This window comes from Ailuropoda melanoleuca, chromosome 2 (genome assembly GCF_002007445.2).
Source record: "Ailuropoda melanoleuca isolate Jingjing chromosome 2, ASM200744v2, whole genome shotgun sequence".
In the NCBI taxonomy this organism is placed as follows: domain Eukaryota; kingdom Metazoa; phylum Chordata; class Mammalia; order Carnivora; family Ursidae; genus Ailuropoda; species Ailuropoda melanoleuca.
Genome location: NC_048219.1, coordinates 77,083,978 through 77,104,732, shown reverse-complemented (window position 1 = coordinate 77,104,732; position 20,755 = coordinate 77,083,978). Strand labels below are relative to the sequence as shown.

Below are 20,755 nucleotides of genomic sequence, written 5' to 3'. Positions count from 1 at the left end.
CTCCGAAACAGGCAGGCTTATCCTGGAAGCCCAGCCAAGACCCAGGCCAGGCAGGCACTGAACCAACAGAAGGGAGATTTTCCCCAGAGTACATTTCCTTTTTAAGTCAAGACCCCTCAGAGCCTTAAGACCCCATACACATGGCCTACAGGTAAGATAAGGGACCTTCATGTAATTCTGAAAAGAGAAGAGTCCTGTCATATCACCAGCATCAGAAACACGGCCTCAAGATGGAACTAGGTGGAAGCAGAGGTGGCCAGGAATCTGAAGGCCAGGTGCAGGCTCCCGGAGGCCTCAAACTGAAACCCACCACAGAGTTTCCTTGCCTCTTCCCCAGCAACATGGGCTCCCGGGCCCCCCAACACACTCCTTCCCACTGTGAAGCTGACTGCTTCCTCAGGCTCTGGGCACAGAGCTTTCCTCAGTCCCAACCATCTACCCTTGCGAGGGTCCAAGGCAGCCAACCCCTCTCGGACCCGGCCCCTCCCTCCCTAGCACTGAACCCGGTTTGGTGGAGGGAGTGTGATCCAGAGATGCCCGGGGCTTCTACTGCAATCACATCAAACCCAGGGACACAGGACAACTTGTCACCCCAGCCACCCGGGGCCCTGGAGCATGGCTGAAGCAAGCCCAGATTGATGTGGGGGAAAAACACTCTGGGTAAATGCCAACTCCCCGTTTCTTCCCCTCAGGTGGGAAAGGCAGGCAGCCTGGCAGGGAACAGGTGGGTGACCCAGCAATGCTGGCAGGAAAAGCCACTTTCCAGACCTGAGGAGATATTCAGGGGCCTTATTTCCTGCAGACACGGCAATGGGGATTGGTTTTGCTTCCTTTTAATGTAAACAGAATACACAAACACGTTAAAAACCCCACCATGACACAAGAGAATACAGAGATTTATATATAGGTATTTACAGACCCTCGCAAACCAAGAGGAAAAATGGCACCTCTGGCTAAGGGAAGCTTCTCCTCCTACCCTACCCCTTTCCAAAATCAAAGCTGAGGCAGCTGATGGAGCCTCTGCAACTGCTTCCGGACGAAACTTAGCAGGAGGCCAGAATGACATCAGAAACCCCTCAAAGCAAAACCAAGATTCCGACTCTCTGGCCCCGGCCCTCATCCTAAGCCCTCCTCCTTGGCAGGCTGACATGCCAAGGATTTGTGTGTCTCGGGAAGAGTCAGCGTGACCCCTGCAATTCAGATGCAGTGGCTTCCCAGCCCACCCCAGCTTTTCCCAGCCTCGGGCTGAATGAGAAATGAGCTGCAACCAACCATGTCCAAGAGAAGAGGGTGGGGAGGAGTGGAGGAAGAGAGGATCCCAAGCACAGAGCGGACTGCACTTAGAGCAGGACTCGGGGAATCAGCGAGGGGCCAAATCTGCCCCCACTCCCCCAGCCCAGCACAGCCTAGGGAGGGCACAGTGGGGCTGTGCTGCCACCTAGAGGGAGGCGGGAGCACTGCAGCCACGGACAGGCAGCCCCTGGGGCACCTCCAGGTCACCCCCTCTTTCCTTGTCAGTCCCCTGCCCAGGAGCCTCACTGCAGCAGCTCCTCCCACGAAATGGGCTTGGAGAAGACCTCCCTTTCTAACCAGAGGTCATAGTTCATCTGGAAGTCCTCAGGGAGGTCCACCTGCTGGCCCAGGACACTCTGCAGGCAGTTGTCCACAGGCAGGAAGTCCGGGTTGCTGTGGGCCCGGTCGTACCGCCGGGCGTTGAAGCGCTCGATATTGGCACGGAGGGCACATTCCTCTGCCTGGAAGTCCCAAGGCCGGGCATCAAGATCTGGGACAAAGCAGGAAGACATGTTTAGGGGCCGAGCCCTCGTGGCAGCTCCCCCTGGTTCACTGAAGCACGGGGCCAGGCTGACCCTGGCTTGAAATGCTGTCAGCCCGGAGCAGGCAGGAGACCTCCGAGCCCCACCCACAGGAAGACTGACAGAACTTTTTTACTTCGATACAAAGGAAAATCAGGTAAGAAGAGAGAGGCCAGATCGACAGAGAAAGAGGCTACGCTACAGTTTGGAGGGACCCAGCGAGGCAGAGCCACAGGCCCAACATGCTTCTCTGAAAGTCACATTCTCCCTGGTTCTCTGGGATGGATGGCAGGAAGGTGCAGATCCCCTCATTTGATCATTCTCTCAGTTCCCTGACCAGCGACAGGGGGTCACTCTGGCTCCACACAATTCACAGGGCACTGGGGTGCTGAGGTGGTCACCTGGCCGTGGGGCTGCGGGCTAGGAACCGGAACGGCGCGGCAGCGCGCTCAGGAAAGCCCAGGAAGAGCCCGCTCCGCCTGGAGGCCAAGGCAGCCGCCCGGCGGGAAAGAACACATGCAGATACTGAACAGTGACAGGTATGAGGGAGGCGTGCTGCCAGGAGCCAGAAACGTGGGGGACACAGAGCTAATGGGCCAAGATCCCTGTGTGTGAGGGAGGCTGAGCTGAAGGGAAGCTGGATCAGATTACGCAGGAGGGGATGGCACTCGGGGCCAGCCTCACATGCCTTGCTTAAGAGTTTGGCTCAAATTCTAAGGGAAATCAGAAGCTAGTGAAGGATTTTACTCAGGGACTCAGCACCACAAGATCTGCTTTTTAAAAAGATCACTGGGGCTCAGTTTGAGGCACTGATAGAGGGGAAGAAAAGGGCAAGGAAGCCATCAGGTCTGTGAGAACTTCAGTGGTCAGAACTGGGGCAGTGGTAGTGGGGAGAGAAAAGATGGGCAAGTAAGTGTCTTGTGACAGTTTCTGGAAAAAGAACTCCTTCAGGGACAGAAGAATAGGGGGTGACGACATGCGCCAACCCCAGGCAGTTTCTCCAAGTCCCTCCTGGAGCTCCTATCCGGATGCGACAGAAGCAGGAACTGGACTCTGCGGGTTCCTCGGAGGGAAAGGCGCCCCCCTCGGCTTCGTGCCAGAGCCTCACCGTTGCCGTATGCCCAGTCGTCGTTGAGCCGATGCCGCACCTTCTGGTAGATGGCCGACATGGTCTTCATGTTGCTCTTCCGCCACTGCCGTCCCAGGTACTTGGTCTGCACCTTGAGCAGTTTGAGCACGTACAGCTGCATCATGGCCTGCTTCACCTTCAGGGCCCGCTTCAGGATGGGGGCCGACTTGAACACCACCAGCATCTGGAAGGGACCGCGAGAGGACTGCGTTGAGGCAGCGATGCACTACCACCGTGCTGCTCACCCCTTCTGGGGCTACAGCAGGGGAACCGACCGTCTCCGTCTCCCCAGACAGGGGTTTCCGGGACAGGGGCGTCCACCGCTAAAACCGCGGGTCATCATGAAATGTGAGGGAAGCCGTGAACTTGTCCACCACGAACATTCCTACGTGCACGTTATATAAGATGTCCGAGGATTCACAGCCTCCCCACCCCAAAGGCATCCTCAGACTCAGGGTTAAGGAGACTCCCAGAATCCTGGCTGTGTTACCACTGGAGATAAAGAACACACGGAAAAATCCCTCCTCTAAGTGTCTACAGGCTTCAGGGCAGGACTGAGCCTCTTGCAGCTCTCAGTGCAACTCAGCAAGGAACCAGGAACAAGCCATTAAATCCAAGGTTGTGGCTACAGGCAAGTCTGGTGAGAAGGGTGTAGGGGCAGCAGCAAGCCCGCCCCGGGGACGCCCTGGGAGGGGACAGCACAGGGTGTGGCCCTCTGCCGTGACTTCCAAGTGTGTGCCCGCTGACTGCACCAGCTCACCATGGTCCTCGAATGCTTCCATTTTGTCAGCTTGTTCAAGATCCGAAGCAGATTGATACAAGAAAAGAGGTTCCTCCAGCAAAACTGGTTATTGTCGCCTGCCTCCTGCAGAAAGAACCGGCCACAGTTATAATCCTCACAGCTGTAGGGGTGCTCAGCAGTGTCCTGGCCCTCACGCCTCTCTGAGCTGCCGGGCCTCTCCTCGGCCTAGAGCTTGGCAGGGGTAGGGGAGCTCCCTGGAATTTTTCTGCAGGAAACGTAGAGCATGATTTTGGGGACTGTGCCCTTAGCCCCCACACCTGGGGCACCCGCACCCAGGCTCCCTCAGAGCTGTGCCCCACAGAGATCCAGTGTGGGAGAGGGAAGCCACTCGACCAGGTGAGCTCTGGGTCAGCAGCCCCTGAAGACCACGTTCCTGACACACTACTCCAAGCTCCCTCCTCTGACCTTTCTATGCCTTTTCGGTGCTTTAAAAGCCAGCACTCAACAGTGACGTCACGCACGCGTGAACACCTCTATCCCCGTGTCGGGGGAGGCAGGCCCTCCACCACCAGCCCTCACGCCAAAGGAACGGCTGCGGAAGCACAGAGCCACTCACCAGACTCTCGGCGGTCAGCTCCGGCAGCTCATGCACCACGCAGTGGGGGTAATCCAGGACAGAAATGCTGCCGGGAGCAAGAGAAGGGGGGTGCCCACCCTGAGCAAAGGCTGGCGGCTGCCTCCCGGCCTTCCTCCCTCACGTGTTGGGGAGTGGAAGCAGGACTCTGCCTTGTCTGCACCCCCCTCATTCCCCCAGCGACAGGAGGATGAAATCCCCGCTACCAGAGAACTCATAGGGTCCCTCCGTGGCCAGAGACCAGCCGGCCATCTTGTAAGGTCCAGAAACGCTGCTTTCCCCACAGCAATGAGCCTGGGGCCGGAGGGAAGATTTCTCAAGGCAATTAATGTACGTCAAGCCCCTAGTGGAGACAGTGTCGGCCAGGAGCTCACCCTACGGTGCTCCATCAAATAGAGCTGACCCCAGGCGAGGGAGGCAGGGGTAAGAGCAGATGGGGCTTAACAGTGCACATGGCAGAGCCCCTCAGAGAGCAGGAGGCCCGGCCAGTCTCCTCAAAAAGGCACCGAACAGTGAGGACAGTGCTAGAGCCCAGGATGAGAACCCTCCCACCCAGGCACAGGCCGAGTCACCTGTCACTAGAGTAGTTAGACTCAGACTGGACGCACTGGCGTGCTCCACAGCAGGGACCGTGTCTCCTTCATCTTTGTGTCCTGAGGCCTGGCAGAGCGCTGGCTTGTAGGGGCTGAACGGGCTCAGGAGGAGAGGCCAGCCGGGAGCCCTGCCATCGGGCCATACCCACCCCTTCCTGCTCCCTCATCCTTATCACCTGTTCTTGGCGGTGATGTAGGACATGATGTTTTGATTGAAGAACTTTAGGATCAAAGGGATGCAGTTGGCAAACACCAGGTGCTGGGCCATGTATTCAAACTGAAACCAACAGAAAAAAGTTAAACATGCCCTTTAGGACCTCACCCTCTTTCCTCCAATGAGAACAGGCCTTGGTTGGAGGACTGTGTCTTAAAACATTCATGCAGAGCTCAAGGGGGTTTGGAAGGTCAAGGCCTCAGGTCTCCGGGGCTGGAGAAGCAGCACCGTCTGAGGCCCTGGCCCAGTGAACAGGTACCTGGTAGACGTGGTTCAACTTAAAATGCTTGAGCAGCAACAGCAGGACAGCAGAAATGGCCTTAACAATGACCTCTTTGTGGCGGTTCACATCCACCCCCAGCTTCATGCTCTGCAACACCGTGGTGCTGGAAACACAATTCCCCGGTGAGCCACCAGCGCGCACGGCACAGCCTTTCTAGGTGCTCGCCGGAGAGACGGGAGTCCGGAGCCTTCCTTGGGCACCCCCACCCCTCACCCCCCACGGACATGCAGAAATCCAGCCCAGGCCTCTGCCCACCCGCCTTCGCAGGCCAGCCAGCTCAGCACAGTTTATTTCTTGTGAGGCCCCAACCACATTCTTAGCCTGTTTCCCTGATTTCCTCACAAAATGAACTTCTCCTTTCCAAGTTCTTCCTAAGCTTTTGCTACCAACTTGGGTAGGAGGAACTCGGGAGGAACTTGGGTCCCTCAAAGTGTATTCTGTGGAATACCAGTACATTGAGATGTTTCATACTATGGTGAAAAAAGGGCTTTGGAATCAGATAAATTGAAGAAGCACGGAGTCGAACTGGTTTCTTAATTCAGGGCTCCTCACTGTAAATCTCTGTAAGGGGAGAGTTAGTATTCGACTCGGGAACCCTTCTTCCAAGATCACCAAGATGGCCTAGTGTTCTGGGACACTCCCTTTAGTGTTAGCCAATCCCCGCCTCCTCCCACACCTGGCTGTCACTGCCAGACTCAAGGGTCCCAGACTCCAGGGAGCTGGGCTCAGAGCTAGGTGGTACTGGCAGCCCAGTGGGAGGTCAGATCAAGGCCCAGGTCATTCTCAAAGCAGAAAATGATCTCGGTGTGTACTCTCCTATCGAAGTGATGAAGTCAGTACCCCAGGGAAAAAGAACCCCTAAGGATTTCACTATCACCCTGAGATATCCACAAATATTCTACATGCCAAATCACCCGTGGATAGGAAAGAATCCACACCCAGCTCAGGTTCAGCAGCTGGCTGGTAGAGCGTCCAGAAGCCAAAGCTACACGTCCTGGATGTCCTGATCACACAGCTTTCGAGGGAGGGTTTCGGGAAACATCGAACACAGCCTGATTCATTTTACAGAAGGGGAAACGACTTCTCCCCAGTCCACTCAGCAACACAGTCTACACCCGAATCCAGGCTGATGAATCCACACGAAGCCACTTCCCCAACCAGTAAAACTACATATTTAATTCGATACAGTGTCTTTCTTCTGAGCCAGGAATACCCTACACTTAACCTACAGAGAAACTGAGCCAAAGGGAGAAACAACCTGGCAAGACTGGGACCGAGAGGAAAACACTTCCCTTTCCCCTCTCCCCTGCGGCCCCTGACCTGCTCTGTTCACGGGCGCACTACTCACGGCATCTCCTCAGGCAGGACATCTGCTAGGATGTTGATTGAGTCCGTTTTGGCCTTTGAGGTGGGGGCTGCAGCCAGCAGGATCTTCAGCAGCGCAATCTGAGCAGAAGGAGACCCAAGCCCTGAGAGGCGGTCCTCCTGGAGGAACTCAGGTGGGCGACAGGAGGGGCTGGAGGCCACTGGCAGGGCCTGCTTTCAAGGCCAGAGTGGTGGGGAGGGCCACCAAGGGGGTCCCAGACCCAGAGCACGCCCAAGGAGGCGGCGACCCCCCAAAAGCAGGCGCACTCACCATGTACTGAGGCAGGCTGGGCAGCAAGCCTTGGTAGAGGGTTTCTGCAGGTACTTGCTCCACTTCCTCTTCTCCCTTTGGACACAACAGGTACAAATAAAAAACCCCAGTCCGGACTGGTCTGAGCCAGCTCGCTAGGTGGCCAGAGGAGCCTCTATGAGTAGTGACGTACATGATGTCGGAAACGACAGCAAACCTTGAATACTACAACGCGTGAGGCCTTTTACCTGTGACAACTCAGTTAGTCCTTACTACAACTCTGGGAAGAAGGTCCTGTTATTCTTCCCATCCTACAGGTGAGGAAACTAAAGCATGGCGAGATGCAGGCACTTGCCTAGGTGGCCACCCAATGAATGGTGGAGCCAGGAGTATGACCCTCACACTAGACACACGCCACCCCTGCAGGCAGAGTGAGACTGGGAGCTTGGAGGGCAGGGCCTGGGGCAACTCTGCGGTCTGGGCCCAGGGCAGTGCCTGGGAACGGCCGGGGGTCCTGCGGCTCGAGAAGGCGTCAGACTCACCCCGGAGAGAGGCGAGCGAAGGTACTCCTCCTCCATCTGTGCCTGGACCTCTGCAATCGACGTGTACTTGTGCTGCAGGGAGAGCAGAGAAGCGCCTCTCATGCTCTGGCCAAAGCCCCCCTACCCTGGCAAAGACCCCACTCGATTTTCTTCAAACACAATCTTCTCAAAGAGGGCTAAGTCACCACAAAGATGCCGAACTCGAATCCTGAAATATTTTTCTAAGTAGGCACATATTTCTTAAACCCAGTCTAAAAAGCACTTAACAGATTAGGAGAAAACAAAGCAAAGAAGGGGCTTTCGGATAACTAGAGAGACAGGAAAAAACCAGTAGAGGGAGCATCAAGGATTCAGAAAATCCTAGCAGCACAGGGCCCACTTAGCCCACTTACACTATAAACCTCAAAAATACATTTCAAAAACATATCAACAGTTCGACTCCTGACACGTTGTCAGGGAAGACACCTTTTCCCTGATCTCCCCTGCCCCTTTCCACACACTCACTCCTCCCTTCGCTGACTGCCAAGTATCGGGGGGAGGAACAGGACTTCCCGAGCCCAACCCTCTTCTCTTTTCTCTTTGGAAAAAAAGAAAGCCTACATTCCTTCTGCTCCTCAACCAGACTTAGCAGGGATCCAGCACTGCCTGGCCCTGGGTAGGTGAGTCTGCCTAATTCTAGAAGTGAAGCATTACGGTGTACCTTGTTGCTATGTTCTTACGCCTCACTGTCCCGTTGCTCCATCAGCAATAAAGCTGATGTTTCCATCTCCATCTGCTTACTCCTCCATCTCAACTGCCTTAGAACTTGGACTAGGAAAAGGGAAGGCTATTTTTCAGGCCCTTGAAAACTCCAACTATCAAGCACTGTCTTTAACAAATTCCCAGTGAAGTCCCCCCAAAAAACACAGCTAGAATAAGCAGAACTGACAAAGAGCTGTAATAAAGGGTATCACCGTGGTCTACCCAGGCCTCCGCCCCAGGTTCCTTCAGGCAGACAACAGTCTTAAAAGGTTATTCCCAACGGGCTGCTCTCACCTTACTCACTTGGGACCAAAGTAGGTCAAAAGCTCACCCAAAGCCACCTACCTGTTTCAGAGTCTTGATGCTTTCGTGGATTGGCCTGGGCAGCCCCACCACTGTGTTCGTGTCACTGGAGAATAAAGAAAGCCCTGTGTTAAGCCTAGACATCAATTCACCTCGATCCCCAAACAAAGGCCAGGAGAATGAACTCCCGTTACCTTTCTTCAAAAGGAGGTCAGATCACACTCACCTGCCTAGAGTGTAACCTATAAACTTGCTGCGGCTGGACTCGAGGAACATCTCAATGTCTTTCTCTCTGCCAAAGAGAAAGAACGAGTTTTTTATTAAATGTTATTTCAAGGTGTCATGATCAATAAAACATAGAATGCCCAGAAACTGTGAAGCCAGAAGAAAAGGTCTCCCACCATTGTTTTTTTAGGGAAAAAAAAAAAAAAAAACGAACTAATGAACTGAAATCTTCAGACTGTTTTAACGTCCTTTATGATGTTGTTGGATCAATAACCTGAAAATATATTATGTGTAACTAGTTTACCTGTAAAATTAAGGTGCTACATCAAACTGAAAAGCACACTTTATTCAGCTAACAAGTTTGTCTGTCAAAAGAATTTCTCAAATATTTAAAGTTATTACAACAATTAGAGCTACCAACTACGGATATTTTCATATGCGTCCCGAGTCCCTGGCTTAAACAATCAGCACATCTTGTGTTTTCTGATGACTAGTTTTGTATTGCCACCACAGATCACTGAAAACTGGGGTTTCAGATCTAAAAACTGACTTCCGTATCCTTTCATATGTCCACATATTTCTTAAGTTGGTGCCTCTTCTCTTTTTAAAGATTTTATTTATCTATTTGAAAGACACAGAGAGCGAGCGAGCGAGCACAAGCTAGGTGACAGACACAGAGAAAAGCAGACTCCCCACTGAGCAGGGAGCCCGATGGTGGGCTCGATCCCAGGACTCTGGGATCATGACCTGAGCCGCAGGCAGATGCTTCACCAACTGAGCCACCCAGGCACCCCTAGCTGGTGCCTTTTCAAACAGGTATCATTTCTATACACCCAGGTAGCTTCCCACCCATTGATTCATGCACACATGTATCAAACACCATAATTATCATTCTAAAAACTCTTCCTTAATCTTTAATTCTCTCTTAAAAACAACATACAACCCCAGGGTGAGTGGAGATGGGTTCGGTTGAATGTCCTGGTTTTCATTCTTCCCTAGTCCCCTTCATTAGTATGGCTAACCAAGAGCTAACTCATATAACTGACTCAGGAGCCATCCACGGGTCTCTCTGGGCAAGGCCAGCGCCCTGAGACGTCTGGGCCAACACAGGGTACTGTAAGAGAGCTTCATCCCAGAGCCGAAGTCAGCCTGGCCCTGAAGAGGAGCTCCTGCGGTGACTCAGGCCAGGTGCCAGGCCTGGGGACGGAACGCCTCCGGTTTCAGGAGCCAGGAGTGTGCCAGACGTCTGAGCCTCACCTGACCTTGGGAGCCCACGGAAGCCCCTTCGGGCAGGTGAGCCTGTCGGTCTGAGGGTGCTGCAATGGGGGAGGCATCACTTCATCCCGCTCAAGGGGGAACGTCTCCCCCTCCAGACTGTTGTCGTCATCATTCTCCTCTTCCTCTTCTCGAGAGTCATCAGCCTTGTAGGGATCGCGCTCGTTGAAGGCATCCAAGTTGTCCTGTTTTATCAGCGCCTGAAAACAGAGGGACGGGAAATCAGACAAGTGCCAACCGAGCAACCATTAAGGGCAAGGAGGCTAGAGAGGCTGTAACACAGAAAGGTGGTGGGCGGACCCGTGGGCAGGGGAAAAACCTGAGAGGAAGTCAAGGCTGGGCCCAAACAACAAAGCCTTTCTTGCCCCAGTGCCTTCGAAGTGCCATGCTGTGAGTACCCACAATAAACTGGACCCCGGGCTAGAGACACAGTGTCCCTGGCCCAGAGGCCTTCATTTGGACTAGCTGCTCAGCAATGATTTCCAACAGCCCCGCTCACCCAGGGATCATGCTGCCACGTGCTGAGCACCTTGAGACCCTCGGGACTCAGCGGGGACATCCGTCGCCCTCACCTTGTGCTCCCGACGGCCCCGCTTCTGCTGCTGCTCAATCAGGTCCGAGGCCGACGCCGGCGGAGAGGCAGCCCTCATGTTGCGGACCACCTTGATGCTGTCCTCAGGCAGCGGGGGGAGGCCCAGGATGGTGCGCTTCTCGGCCTTCATGCCCTGCAGCTCCTCGAAGCCGCCCAGTGTGCACTGCGTTGTGGACAAGGGGTGCGCCGCGCTCAACACCTCCACGAGTTGGGTCCCTGAGCCCTGACACTGCAACCCACACCAACCCCCGAGTAAGGGACTAAACCCACTCACACGAGGATCCAGTGACACCAACGTGGGAGCAGAGAAAACAGACCAAGGGAAGGAGACATGCAGGCTGACCGAGCTAGTGGAAATGCTTAAGCTCTGTCCGTATGATACACTCTTCCCGTCAAGAAGGCAGACGGGGGAGCCCACCCCTTCAGGTTCCTAGAGCAGTCTGTGAGACTCATGCTTCAAAGGCTATACATGCCAGTCTTTCAGACTGGGGATATGCTGTTAGATACTCAAGAAAAAAAAAGAAAAGCTTCCTATCAACATGCCCTGAGAAGCCAAAGCCCAGTGGCATTCAGCTTTCGTCTCTTTCGTCTCTGGCTTTAGGGAGGCTTCGTGAGGAACCAAGAGGATGGCTGACCAAAATAAAATGTGCACACCACTCTAAACTCCCTGAGCCTGGCCCCGCAGAGTTGGCCTGCTCTGGAAGGAGGAGGTGAGCCCCAGGGAGGCAGGTGGGGGGGGGGGGGGGTCCCACCTGCAGCTCCACTCTCGGCTCCAGTCACTGCTCCACGTGGGAAGGGCACTGGGCTTGGTTGCTGACAACGGCCCCCAAGCCAAGGGTACTGGCATTCCTTCCCCAGCCAGAAGCAGGCTCTATGCCACCCCCTGAGGAAGACGGCACTAGCACAAGGCTCGCTCTTACTTCCTTCACGTGACCTCTGACTGAGGGCCACTTATACCACTTCTGCCTCCTATCACTTCATATACTCCAGGCTCAGAAGCAGCCTGTCTGGGGGAGAAGGGTGATTTACGCCTAGAGAAGCAGCTTGCAGGAGTCAGGGAGCCACAATCCACTCTGACCCAAGGGCCAAGTCCTCTTTGGCTATAGCGAGGCAAAGGTGCTGTTTTGTTTTGTTTTAAACCGAAGTTTATCGTTTAGTTATATATTAATTTATATATAGTTTTTCACATAATTCAACGTTTAAAAGGGTATACAGTGAAAAGTCTCCCTCCTGCCCTGGCCCCTAGCAGCTCCCCTTCAAGGAGGTGCTCACCAACACTGTCTTCCAGAGCAGCAAGAGAACTTTCTTCATGGGGAAGTGAGGGGCATGGCCGCTGCAAAATTTGGTCACCATCCCAAACAGCATGATGGCAAATGGTTCACTGTTGTACAGGGGGGAACCTAGAGGCAACACAAAGGGATCAGGACCACCAGCAGGAACAGGACCCTCCCAAAGGCCAGCAGCCTCAGCTTCCAGGCAGGGCCTCAACACCCCAGGATCTCCAGGGCCCTACCCAGCTCAGCCCTGAAGGTCTGTCGCATGGTCCTCCACTCAGCCTTATCACCCTCACACTCCTGGTGAACAGTCTCCACGATCAGGTACATGATGTTAAGCAGGACCCTGGGAACGAGAGCCAGCCCATAATGGAGCAGAACAGGGAAGCAAGGGAGCGTCCTGGCTTCTCCATGGTCCAGCTAACGTGAGGAAAGTGCACAAAGGCTAGTTGGTGGCAGAGGGCTGGGACGCAGAGAAAACCGGCAGTCCCACAGAGCGCCCTTTGTGTGCCCTTTCTTGTCCCCTGTTGTCAAGGGTATGACCAGATCTCACTCTGCTTTGCATTCCAGCGTCAAGCTAAGTGCTTATCAAGGCAGGTGCTTCACCAACCGCTGCTGAACGGAGATTAACATGAAAAAGAATGGCCCACAGCATTTCTGGCCCTAAGCTTCCTGGAGCAAGAAGAGCTCAGAGGTGGGAATGAGCCGCAGAAGTAGGTGCCAGATCAGATGAAGCAGCGCAGGGTCACAGCGACAACAAGCAAGTGTGACCGAGACGGAGTGGAAATCGGGAGCCAGCGGGCAGTGCCCAGGGACCCAACCACAGGGGCAACGCCACGAACACCTGGTCTGAAAACTCCCAAACTCACAGAGACAGATGGTAAGCCTCACAAAAATGGGAAGGTGACCTCATTGTTCAGCAGTTGCTATTACTTCCCGTGCGGCCACAGAACATCATGAATGAGACGGGGGTCTAAGCTGTGCACCAGGGGGTGGAGCCCAAGAAGCCAGTCGTGTGTTTCACCGAACACAAAGAGCAAGCCCACCAAGCTGTCAGCAGCAGTGTGGGCAGGAGCCGCACGTCACTGTGGCTCTCTTAAGTGGCTTTGCCCTAGATTTCCTGCAGGGTCTCAGCCCAGAGTCCCACTGAGGGAGAGCCCCCCGCAGGGCGGACTCGGGACACATGGAGATCGGCATGCACAGAAGGAGCGCACACACGGCGACGGCCCCCAAAGACGCCCTCCCGCGCCCAGCTCTGATCTCACTCTTGCGGAGCCCAGGTCTGCCTGCCTCACCTCAGGTCTGTGCTGTCAGCCAGGGAGATGGCCGGCTTCCTCACCGCGCTGCTGCAGGCCGCACTGTTGCTGCAGGAGAGATCTGGGAGTCAGGCCTTCCCCCAGGAAGGAAGATGAGGCGTGGCCCTGATAAGGGCCGCCCAAGTGGCGGGATAAAATGCTCTAAGTGCTTCGACTGCAGCCACAGTTCAACCTGACTGGTGAGCACAGAGCCTGGGACCACACCGTCAGCCCCACCTGGCCCATTCACCCTTCTCAAAACCACTGAGTTCTGCCAGCTCTGTCCCCTCACCCCCTGCCTCCCCTCCCCGACTCCAGCGCCTCAGAAGAACTCACTCTATCTCCATGTTCAGAAGCTCCACCAAAGCACTGAACGTGCCCAGCTCCAGGAGCAGAAAGACATTGTAGCGCATCCAGGACTGCACCTCTGCCTCCGAGCTACACTCTCCGAAGGTGCCTGCAAACCCAGCGCACAGCTCCCTGAGGCCCTCCCAGTATCGGACTGGACGTCACTGGGCAGCGTCAGAGGTCCCGGGGCCCACTCAGTACCTTGGGCAACGTAGAGAATTGCTCGAGCCACCTTGAGTCTTTTCTCCCTGGCAGTGACTTCCAAGCCATCCAGGAGCCTCATGGCATGGGTACGGTGCTGGTTGGTATCCAGCTCGGTCCATTTCTTGTCTGTTACTGCGGGGCAAGAGACCAGTGATACTTGAGCCCAGAAAATCCTCACGATGGAATGAACACGATGTTAACTCATCAAATTCAAAGACTACCCCAAGACCAGAAAACTTAGAAAGAGAAGTTACTCTCTAGGTAAGGTGGAAGGTCACGCTGCTGCTCTACAGATTTCTAGACTGAAACACTGCTATTCTTGATGCAATTTCAATCACATAAAGCTTTTCCTTCTCAGTACTCACACTCTGAAAAGCCACCACCAGAGCACCAGCGAGCCCACCCTAAAGGTCACATGTGGCCTGGAACCGTCATGGTTCAGCAGGTTTCTTGGGCCAGTCCAGGATGACTCAAGTCACTTAGATGACTAAGAGAAACCCTGCAGCTCTCAAAATGCAGGGTCAAAGGAATCAAGAAGTGCGGGGAATCATCTCACCATGGATCCGGAAGTCCTCCTCAAAGCATTTTCGATTCATCAGGAATTCTGGCCCTTCTGTGTAGCTGTAAAGTTCTGTCAAGAAAAAGGCTCATCAGCTCCATGTCCACATTCCATAGTAGGTCTCATATGGAACAGAGAATATAAGGCATTTGCCTCTAGGCCCCACTCTGTCCCTGAGTCACAGTGACTCCTGGACTACCCAGTTACTAAGGGAGTTTTAGTGCTTTGACGTGCACAATGCAGAGTGCTGACTCCCCTTGCAGCAGATAATCAGAATGCCAGTTACACATCAACCCAGATATTTCCAGTCCGGTGCACATCAATCCCACCACGCCATGCGAGGCGGATGGCCACCATGAACATGTGTCTCTCAAGTGGCCGTGACCTCCTAACTAGGACCTGTACTACAGAGGCCTGGGAAGCAGCTCAGGCTAGCCTCACATTACATGTGAGTAGCAGTGGCAGCCACAGATGTGCACAGAGGCAGGCACACTTGGGCATGCCTCATGCATGACATACTGCTCTAGGAGAGACCACTGTCAGGCGGACAGTGCATGGCCAAGGAGCATCACTGTCTGCGACTGGCCCACAGCCAACTGAGCTGACCACACAGCAGAGGTGCTTCGCCAAAGTAAAGGAAAAGCCAAAGTCATGAGATACACAAAACCTGAATCCCATAATTAACATGTTTCTATATATTATATATACATATGTATGTTTATACAAGTGATATATACGTATATATATTGTTACTAGCTAACCAGAGGAAAAAACGAACTCCAAAATGACATTCTATGTTAATTTTATTAAACACCAACTCAGGAAAAAAAATAAAACACCCCCAAATAATAAGAAGGTCCGTGCTTTACCCGAGAGCTCTGCAGCCCACTTGTCTGTGTCAGCATATTCAAACTCGAGATCTGGCGACTCGGAATAGCCCTGCGGAGAAAAGGAGACAGTAATGCAAAAAGACCACTGTGAGTGTTTTCCAAAAGGAGGAAATACATATGTCCAGAGATGCTGCTGTGTTACAAGACACCACTGCCTCCGCTTTGCTGGGGTTTTATCACATTCTGTCTCTGGGGCTAGCTCAGGTCTCCCTACTCAGCCCTTGCAGAGCACCTTCCACTTTTCCTTAAGAGCACAACTTCTAGTTATATACCAGCATGTGACTGTTCAGCGTCTGCCTCTCCACGACACTGCAAGTTCCTTGAAAGGGAGAACTCTGTCCACTCTGCTCACCAGTACTTCACAAGGCCCAGCACGCTATCTAGCCTGAATGAATGAAGAGTTTATACTCACATAAATTCTTGTTAGATAAATGAACACAGAACTTCTATGACCACCTCCACATGGTGCTAAGATTCTGGAAGCCTCGCTTCTTTCTGGCTTGTAGCAGGCCAACCGCTCAGGACAAAATAAGTATTGACACTCTGAGCTTTCCTGCCCTTCTCTCAAATTTCAGTGAGAACTAACAGACAGAGAAGGCTGCAGCCTAACAGACTGGTTTCCCTCCCACACACAGGGGAGAATGTGACAAAGAGAATCTTTTCATTGCTGGCGATAGTGACCTCCGAGAACACACCATCTTGAAAGCCTTGTGCTGGGAAGAGAGAAGAGGTGACAAAGTAGGTAAAGGCCTCAGGCTTAATTACAAGCTACCTGGGAAGACAAAGACCACCCACGAAATGACAAAACAAACCCACAGACACTGAAAAACATGAAGAATTCTACCCTGTCAGAGGCAACAGAGTGTACACTTTCACAAGTTACTGAGCTCCAGTTCCTTCATTTATGGAATGGGGATGACAAAAATCTATCTTGAAGGTTTTTAAGGACTAATCAAAATTATGTAACGCACAGTGGGCTCTCATCAAGTGATGGCCTCCCTGTCCTCCAGGCATTGCTCAAGTTCCCAGCCTCCTGAGTCCAGCTATGCCCCAAAAACACCGAGTGCAGCACCGGTATTTCTAAGAAAATAAATTGAAACAGATCTCTCAGCTTAAATGTGTTCACTAGCTGGCCTTCCATGTGTTGAGTCTATATGGAAATGAAAGGGTAGAAGGAGAAATTTTAAGGCATCAAAGGGTATTTATTTGATCTTTCAAAGCTACCTAGGAAATTTTTAAACTGTTTTTAAACTGTAACTCCTCTCCTGATGAAGGCGGGTTCACCACCCCCACCACTTTCATAATCCTCCATCACCCCCCCCCAGGCAAAGGCTCCTAAAAAGTCAGCTTCATTGCTTTTTCAAATAATTCACCTCAAGCTCAGAGTACCTCTGTTTTGGACTTGCCAAATTTTGACACGTTTTACCAGAGGTTTGCACTTGCCAACAAAATACAAAAGCTGGAGCGGAACTGATCTCACTTATCATCAGCCTTTGGTATGACCTGGTATCGAGAGCCTGGGCGAGGAGGAATTCCCTCTCATTAATAAGCGCCTCACTGCTGATCAGCCTCTGAGTTATCTCTGGTGAAGGAGACCTCACAGTAAATACTCTGGGAACGTACTGATTAAGAAGCCCTAAAATGCTGCGACGTGTGTCTTCATTCATGAAATCTACATTGGGAGGGAGTGGGAGGAATTCTTTAACTCAGGGTGAGGTGACTAGTCAGCTTCAGACTATGGTGTCTCCGGAAGCGGAGGAACAGCCCACTAGCAAGAAAGGGAATGCTGAGCCCTAATGCCTGTTTACAATGTATATTTGTGATCGTTAACAGTTCGGCATCAAGCGCACTAGGCACTGTCAAACTACGGCCTGGACCTGTAAATAGCTAAGGTCAGACTGAATAGGGAATGTTACCCCCTCCTACTCTCAAAATCTCCGGCGCGTAGTACTATTAGTGGTAATTAGCTCCGTCCGGCTTCCAGCTCCCTTCCCTGCCCACACACGACGCCCACTGCACGCTGCGGAGCCCACAGGACCAGCGGACAGAGATGATTAGGGGTCCGGGTGCAGCCGCCCGCCCCTGGAGCGCACGCAGACCACTGACTCCTCACCCCCGAACTGGGGCCGGGGATGGCTTCCCCAGGGGCTGGGGCCTGAAGGCCGCACCCTCAGCCCCGGCTCCAGAGAAGCAAACGAAGAGTCGCCGGCCCAGGGAGATTCTGGCGAACGGCGGAGCTCGGGGATGGGACCCCGGCTTCACACCCCCCAGCCCCGGGGATGCCAGCCTTGCTCCCTGCTCCTTTCGCTGTAAAATGACAACTCTCCCACCGGGCCCTGTCCAACCCTCCGGCAAGCACAGCTGGAACCCGAATGCGGCCCCGGGCCCGGGTCCCCCGCCGCCAACCGCCCGGTGCTATACTCGCCCCCCGAAGCTCCTGACCTCCGAGTCTTTGCGCTGGTTGCGGTTGAACTCCCGGGCTTTGCCTCCGGGCAGGAGGCCCCCGCCGGCTCGCGGGGCTCCCGGCGGAGGCTGCGCGGTTGACGGTGGCGGAGGTGGTGGTGGCTGGGGCTGTTTGTTGTTCATGATCAGCGGGCCGGGACCGCCGGCTGCCTGCTCCATCTTGGCTGCTCCACACCCCCGGCTCAATTCACGGACTGTACCCGTGATGTAACTCTCGCGTGATTTCCCCCAGGAACGGTCCCTGGTCGCCATATTAGGTGTGGCGGCAATGCTGGAAGCCATCTTGGCTACCCAACACCTCGCGAGATTCTCTGCGCCGGGACTCAACCTTTTTCTGTCCTTTTGGTTTTCACCCCTTTTCAGTACTTGTTTAGGTGCAGTTTTACCTGTGAGTACTCCCATAGCTCCTTAGGTCAGTTTAGTTGGCCCCATCTTGCTTTAAGTAGCTTTGCCCTCGTCACTGTTACAGCTCTGTTCAAAGCTTAGGGGATATGACAGTGAACAAAATGGACACGATAGCAGTCTTCACGGAGTTTACACTCACCTGGGGGAGATGTGCTAAACAAATGAATAAATCAATAAAACAATTAGAGTTGTGGCAAACATGCATTCATCATTCATTCAACAAACAATAAATGTCTCTGTGCTTCCAGGCAATGCGATAGAATGGGAAGCATAACAAGTTTCTGTGCTAATGATGCCTAACATAGTACGGAGAGGGAGAGGGACATGATGAACGATGAGCACGCAAATACAGTATTAGAGAAACAAGTGCTGCGAAGAACAAAAGGAAGTGTAAGGGGTTAGGAAGTGGCAGTGGTGATGGGACGCATGGCTATGTTAGGTCGATGTCCAGGGGAGGCAAGCCTGAGAGTACAATTTTAAATGAGTTCTGAAGAAAGGAGAATCATGCAAAGAGTCATGGAGCAACTGAAGCGGAGAGATCTGAGGTTGGCGTGGCAGGTGAGTGAGCCAGGGAAAGAACAGGAGGAGGTGAGGGCCAGATAATGCAGCTGCCACATAAATGCAGAGCATGAAAAATTTTTTGAATTTTATTCCAAGTGAAATGGAAAACCATCAGAGAGTGTTAGCCAGGGGGCGGATGGTCTGATGTTTACAACACCAATCTGGCTGCTTTTTGGAGAAGGGATTAGAGAGCTCAGAATGGATGAGGGTAGGCACGTTAGGAGACTTTATAGATGAAAATGATGGTGCTTGTGCCAGGATGGAGTTATGATATTTCTATATTGTGTGGGTAGATTCAACAGGATTTAGTGAAAGGCTGGAATCCTATCAGCAGGATAGAGTGGAGTAAAGGATGAGTCCTAGTTTTTTGGCTTGAGCATCTAATGAGTGGTTGTATTACTTATTAAAATAGGGAAGTCTGAGAGAAAGAAAGACAGGTTTAGGAAGATCAAGATTTCTGTTTTTGGCATGTCAAATTTGAGATGCCCATCAAACTTCTTAGAGGTAATGTTTGATAATTACCTGTTACTATACTGTGAGGTCCTGAAAGGCATTTTCTCCATCTTTGTCTCTCCGGAGCTCCACCTTTGGCTACTCCAGCTCAATTCTCAGAAAGTCCCTGTGATGCAACTTTTGTGAAATTTCCACCACCCAACTAGTAGGTACCTTAAAAGTCTTTGTTGTGAACTAATGAATAAATCTAAAGCCACCGTGTTGCTACTTACTCCTACTGATCTTCCTGTCCTTCGCCTGTTTCTCCTCATTTCTAGCAATATACTTTGTAACTTAGCATTTCATCCAAGCTGGTCTGGGCCAAGGTGATAGGAAAAACTAAGGAATTTGCAGGAAAAGGACTAATGCGGCAAGCCTCCTTGGATAAAACTAGAGGGTCGATCCCACAAAACCCAACATGTAACTGCTATCTAGTTTCAGTGACCAGTTTGACCAAGTTCTAAGACTGACCTACCACAAGCTCTATCACCTGGAGGGGAAAATAGACCTTTAAACATCCTATCCTGTTTCAGCTCCATTCGGAACAGGGAAGGTTTAAGGTTTTAGTTCAGTAATTCCACTTCTAGCAATAATAGATCCCAAGGAAACAAAGATTTAGATGAAGATATATATATGGTGATGTTCCAGCCAGCGGTATTTTCAGTTGTGTGAAGTTGGGACCAATGTAATTTGAAAAGTAGTCAATAAGAAAATGACTAACTAAAAATGGGGACATTGATAAAATTGAACATACAGAAGCCATGAATATTTGTGTATAATATTAAGAAAAATTTTTAGTGACACTTAGGAGAATGGTTATGACTTCCTTTTTTCCTCATCTGTAAAACGATGATAATCCCCTCTGTTTTGTGAGACTATGGATCGAATGAGTTCATTTATGTGAAATCATTTTTGAAAACTATAAAGCGTTTTTTTTTTAAAAAAATTGGGGGGCTCCTGAGTGGCTCAGTTGGTTAAGCGTTTGACTTCGGCTCACGTCATGATCTCAGGGCCCTGGGATAGAGTCCCACGTTGGGCTCCCTGCTCAGCAGGGAGTCTGCTTCTCCCTCTCCCTCTGACCCCCCCTCCCCTGCCCATGGTCACTCTGTCTCTGTCTCTCTGTCTCTCAAATAAATAAATAAAATCTTTAAAAGAAAAAGAAAGACATTATTATTGCTAAGAAGTGAAGCGTAAGGTGAGAAGGCCCTTTTTTACCACAAGTATTCGTGGTTCAAGAGACTGGAAGAAGTGAAATTGCATATTTGAGCCATTATAGCACTGCAGGGGCCGCACCAAGAACATGGTGGTGGTTGGGACGCCTGGGTGGTTCAGTCATTGAGCGTCTGCCTTTAGCGCAGGTCATGATCCCGGGGTCCTGGGATCGAGCCCTGCATGGGGCTCCCTGCTCAGCAGGGAGCCTTCTTCTCCCTCTCCCACTCCCCCTGCGTGTGTTCCCTCTCTCACTGTGTCTCTCTCTGTCAAATAAATTTTAAAAATCTTAAAAAAGAAAAAAAGAACGTGGTTCCGGCTGTGCTCTGTAGTAGGAAGCTGGCACGTATTGT

The 20,755-nt window shown here is 52.3% G+C and overlaps 1 protein-coding gene across 1 annotated transcript; it reads right to left on the bottom strand.

Moving 5' to 3' along the window:
* Positions 1 to 817: 817 nt before the first annotated feature.
* On the bottom strand, positions 818 to 17,933 carry STRIP1 (striatin interacting protein 1). Its single transcript, XM_011224988.3, has 21 exons — positions 17,715 to 17,933; positions 15,252 to 15,321; positions 14,380 to 14,454; positions 13,821 to 13,955; positions 13,608 to 13,728; positions 13,272 to 13,340; positions 12,216 to 12,322; positions 11,975 to 12,102; positions 10,683 to 10,865; positions 10,093 to 10,310; positions 8,837 to 8,902; positions 8,653 to 8,716; positions 7,567 to 7,638; positions 7,046 to 7,120; positions 6,758 to 6,855; positions 5,386 to 5,512; positions 5,089 to 5,189; positions 4,302 to 4,368; positions 3,704 to 3,808; positions 2,923 to 3,127; positions 818 to 1,783 (listed from the first exon to the last, which is right to left on the bottom strand). Exons 1-21 carry the CDS (start codon positions 17,892 to 17,894, stop codon positions 1,536 to 1,538), a joined length of 2,514 nt encoding a protein of 837 aa, XP_011223290.2. The 5' UTR covers positions 17,895 to 17,933; the 3' UTR covers positions 818 to 1,535.
* Positions 17,934 to 20,755: the final 2,822 nt, after the last annotated feature.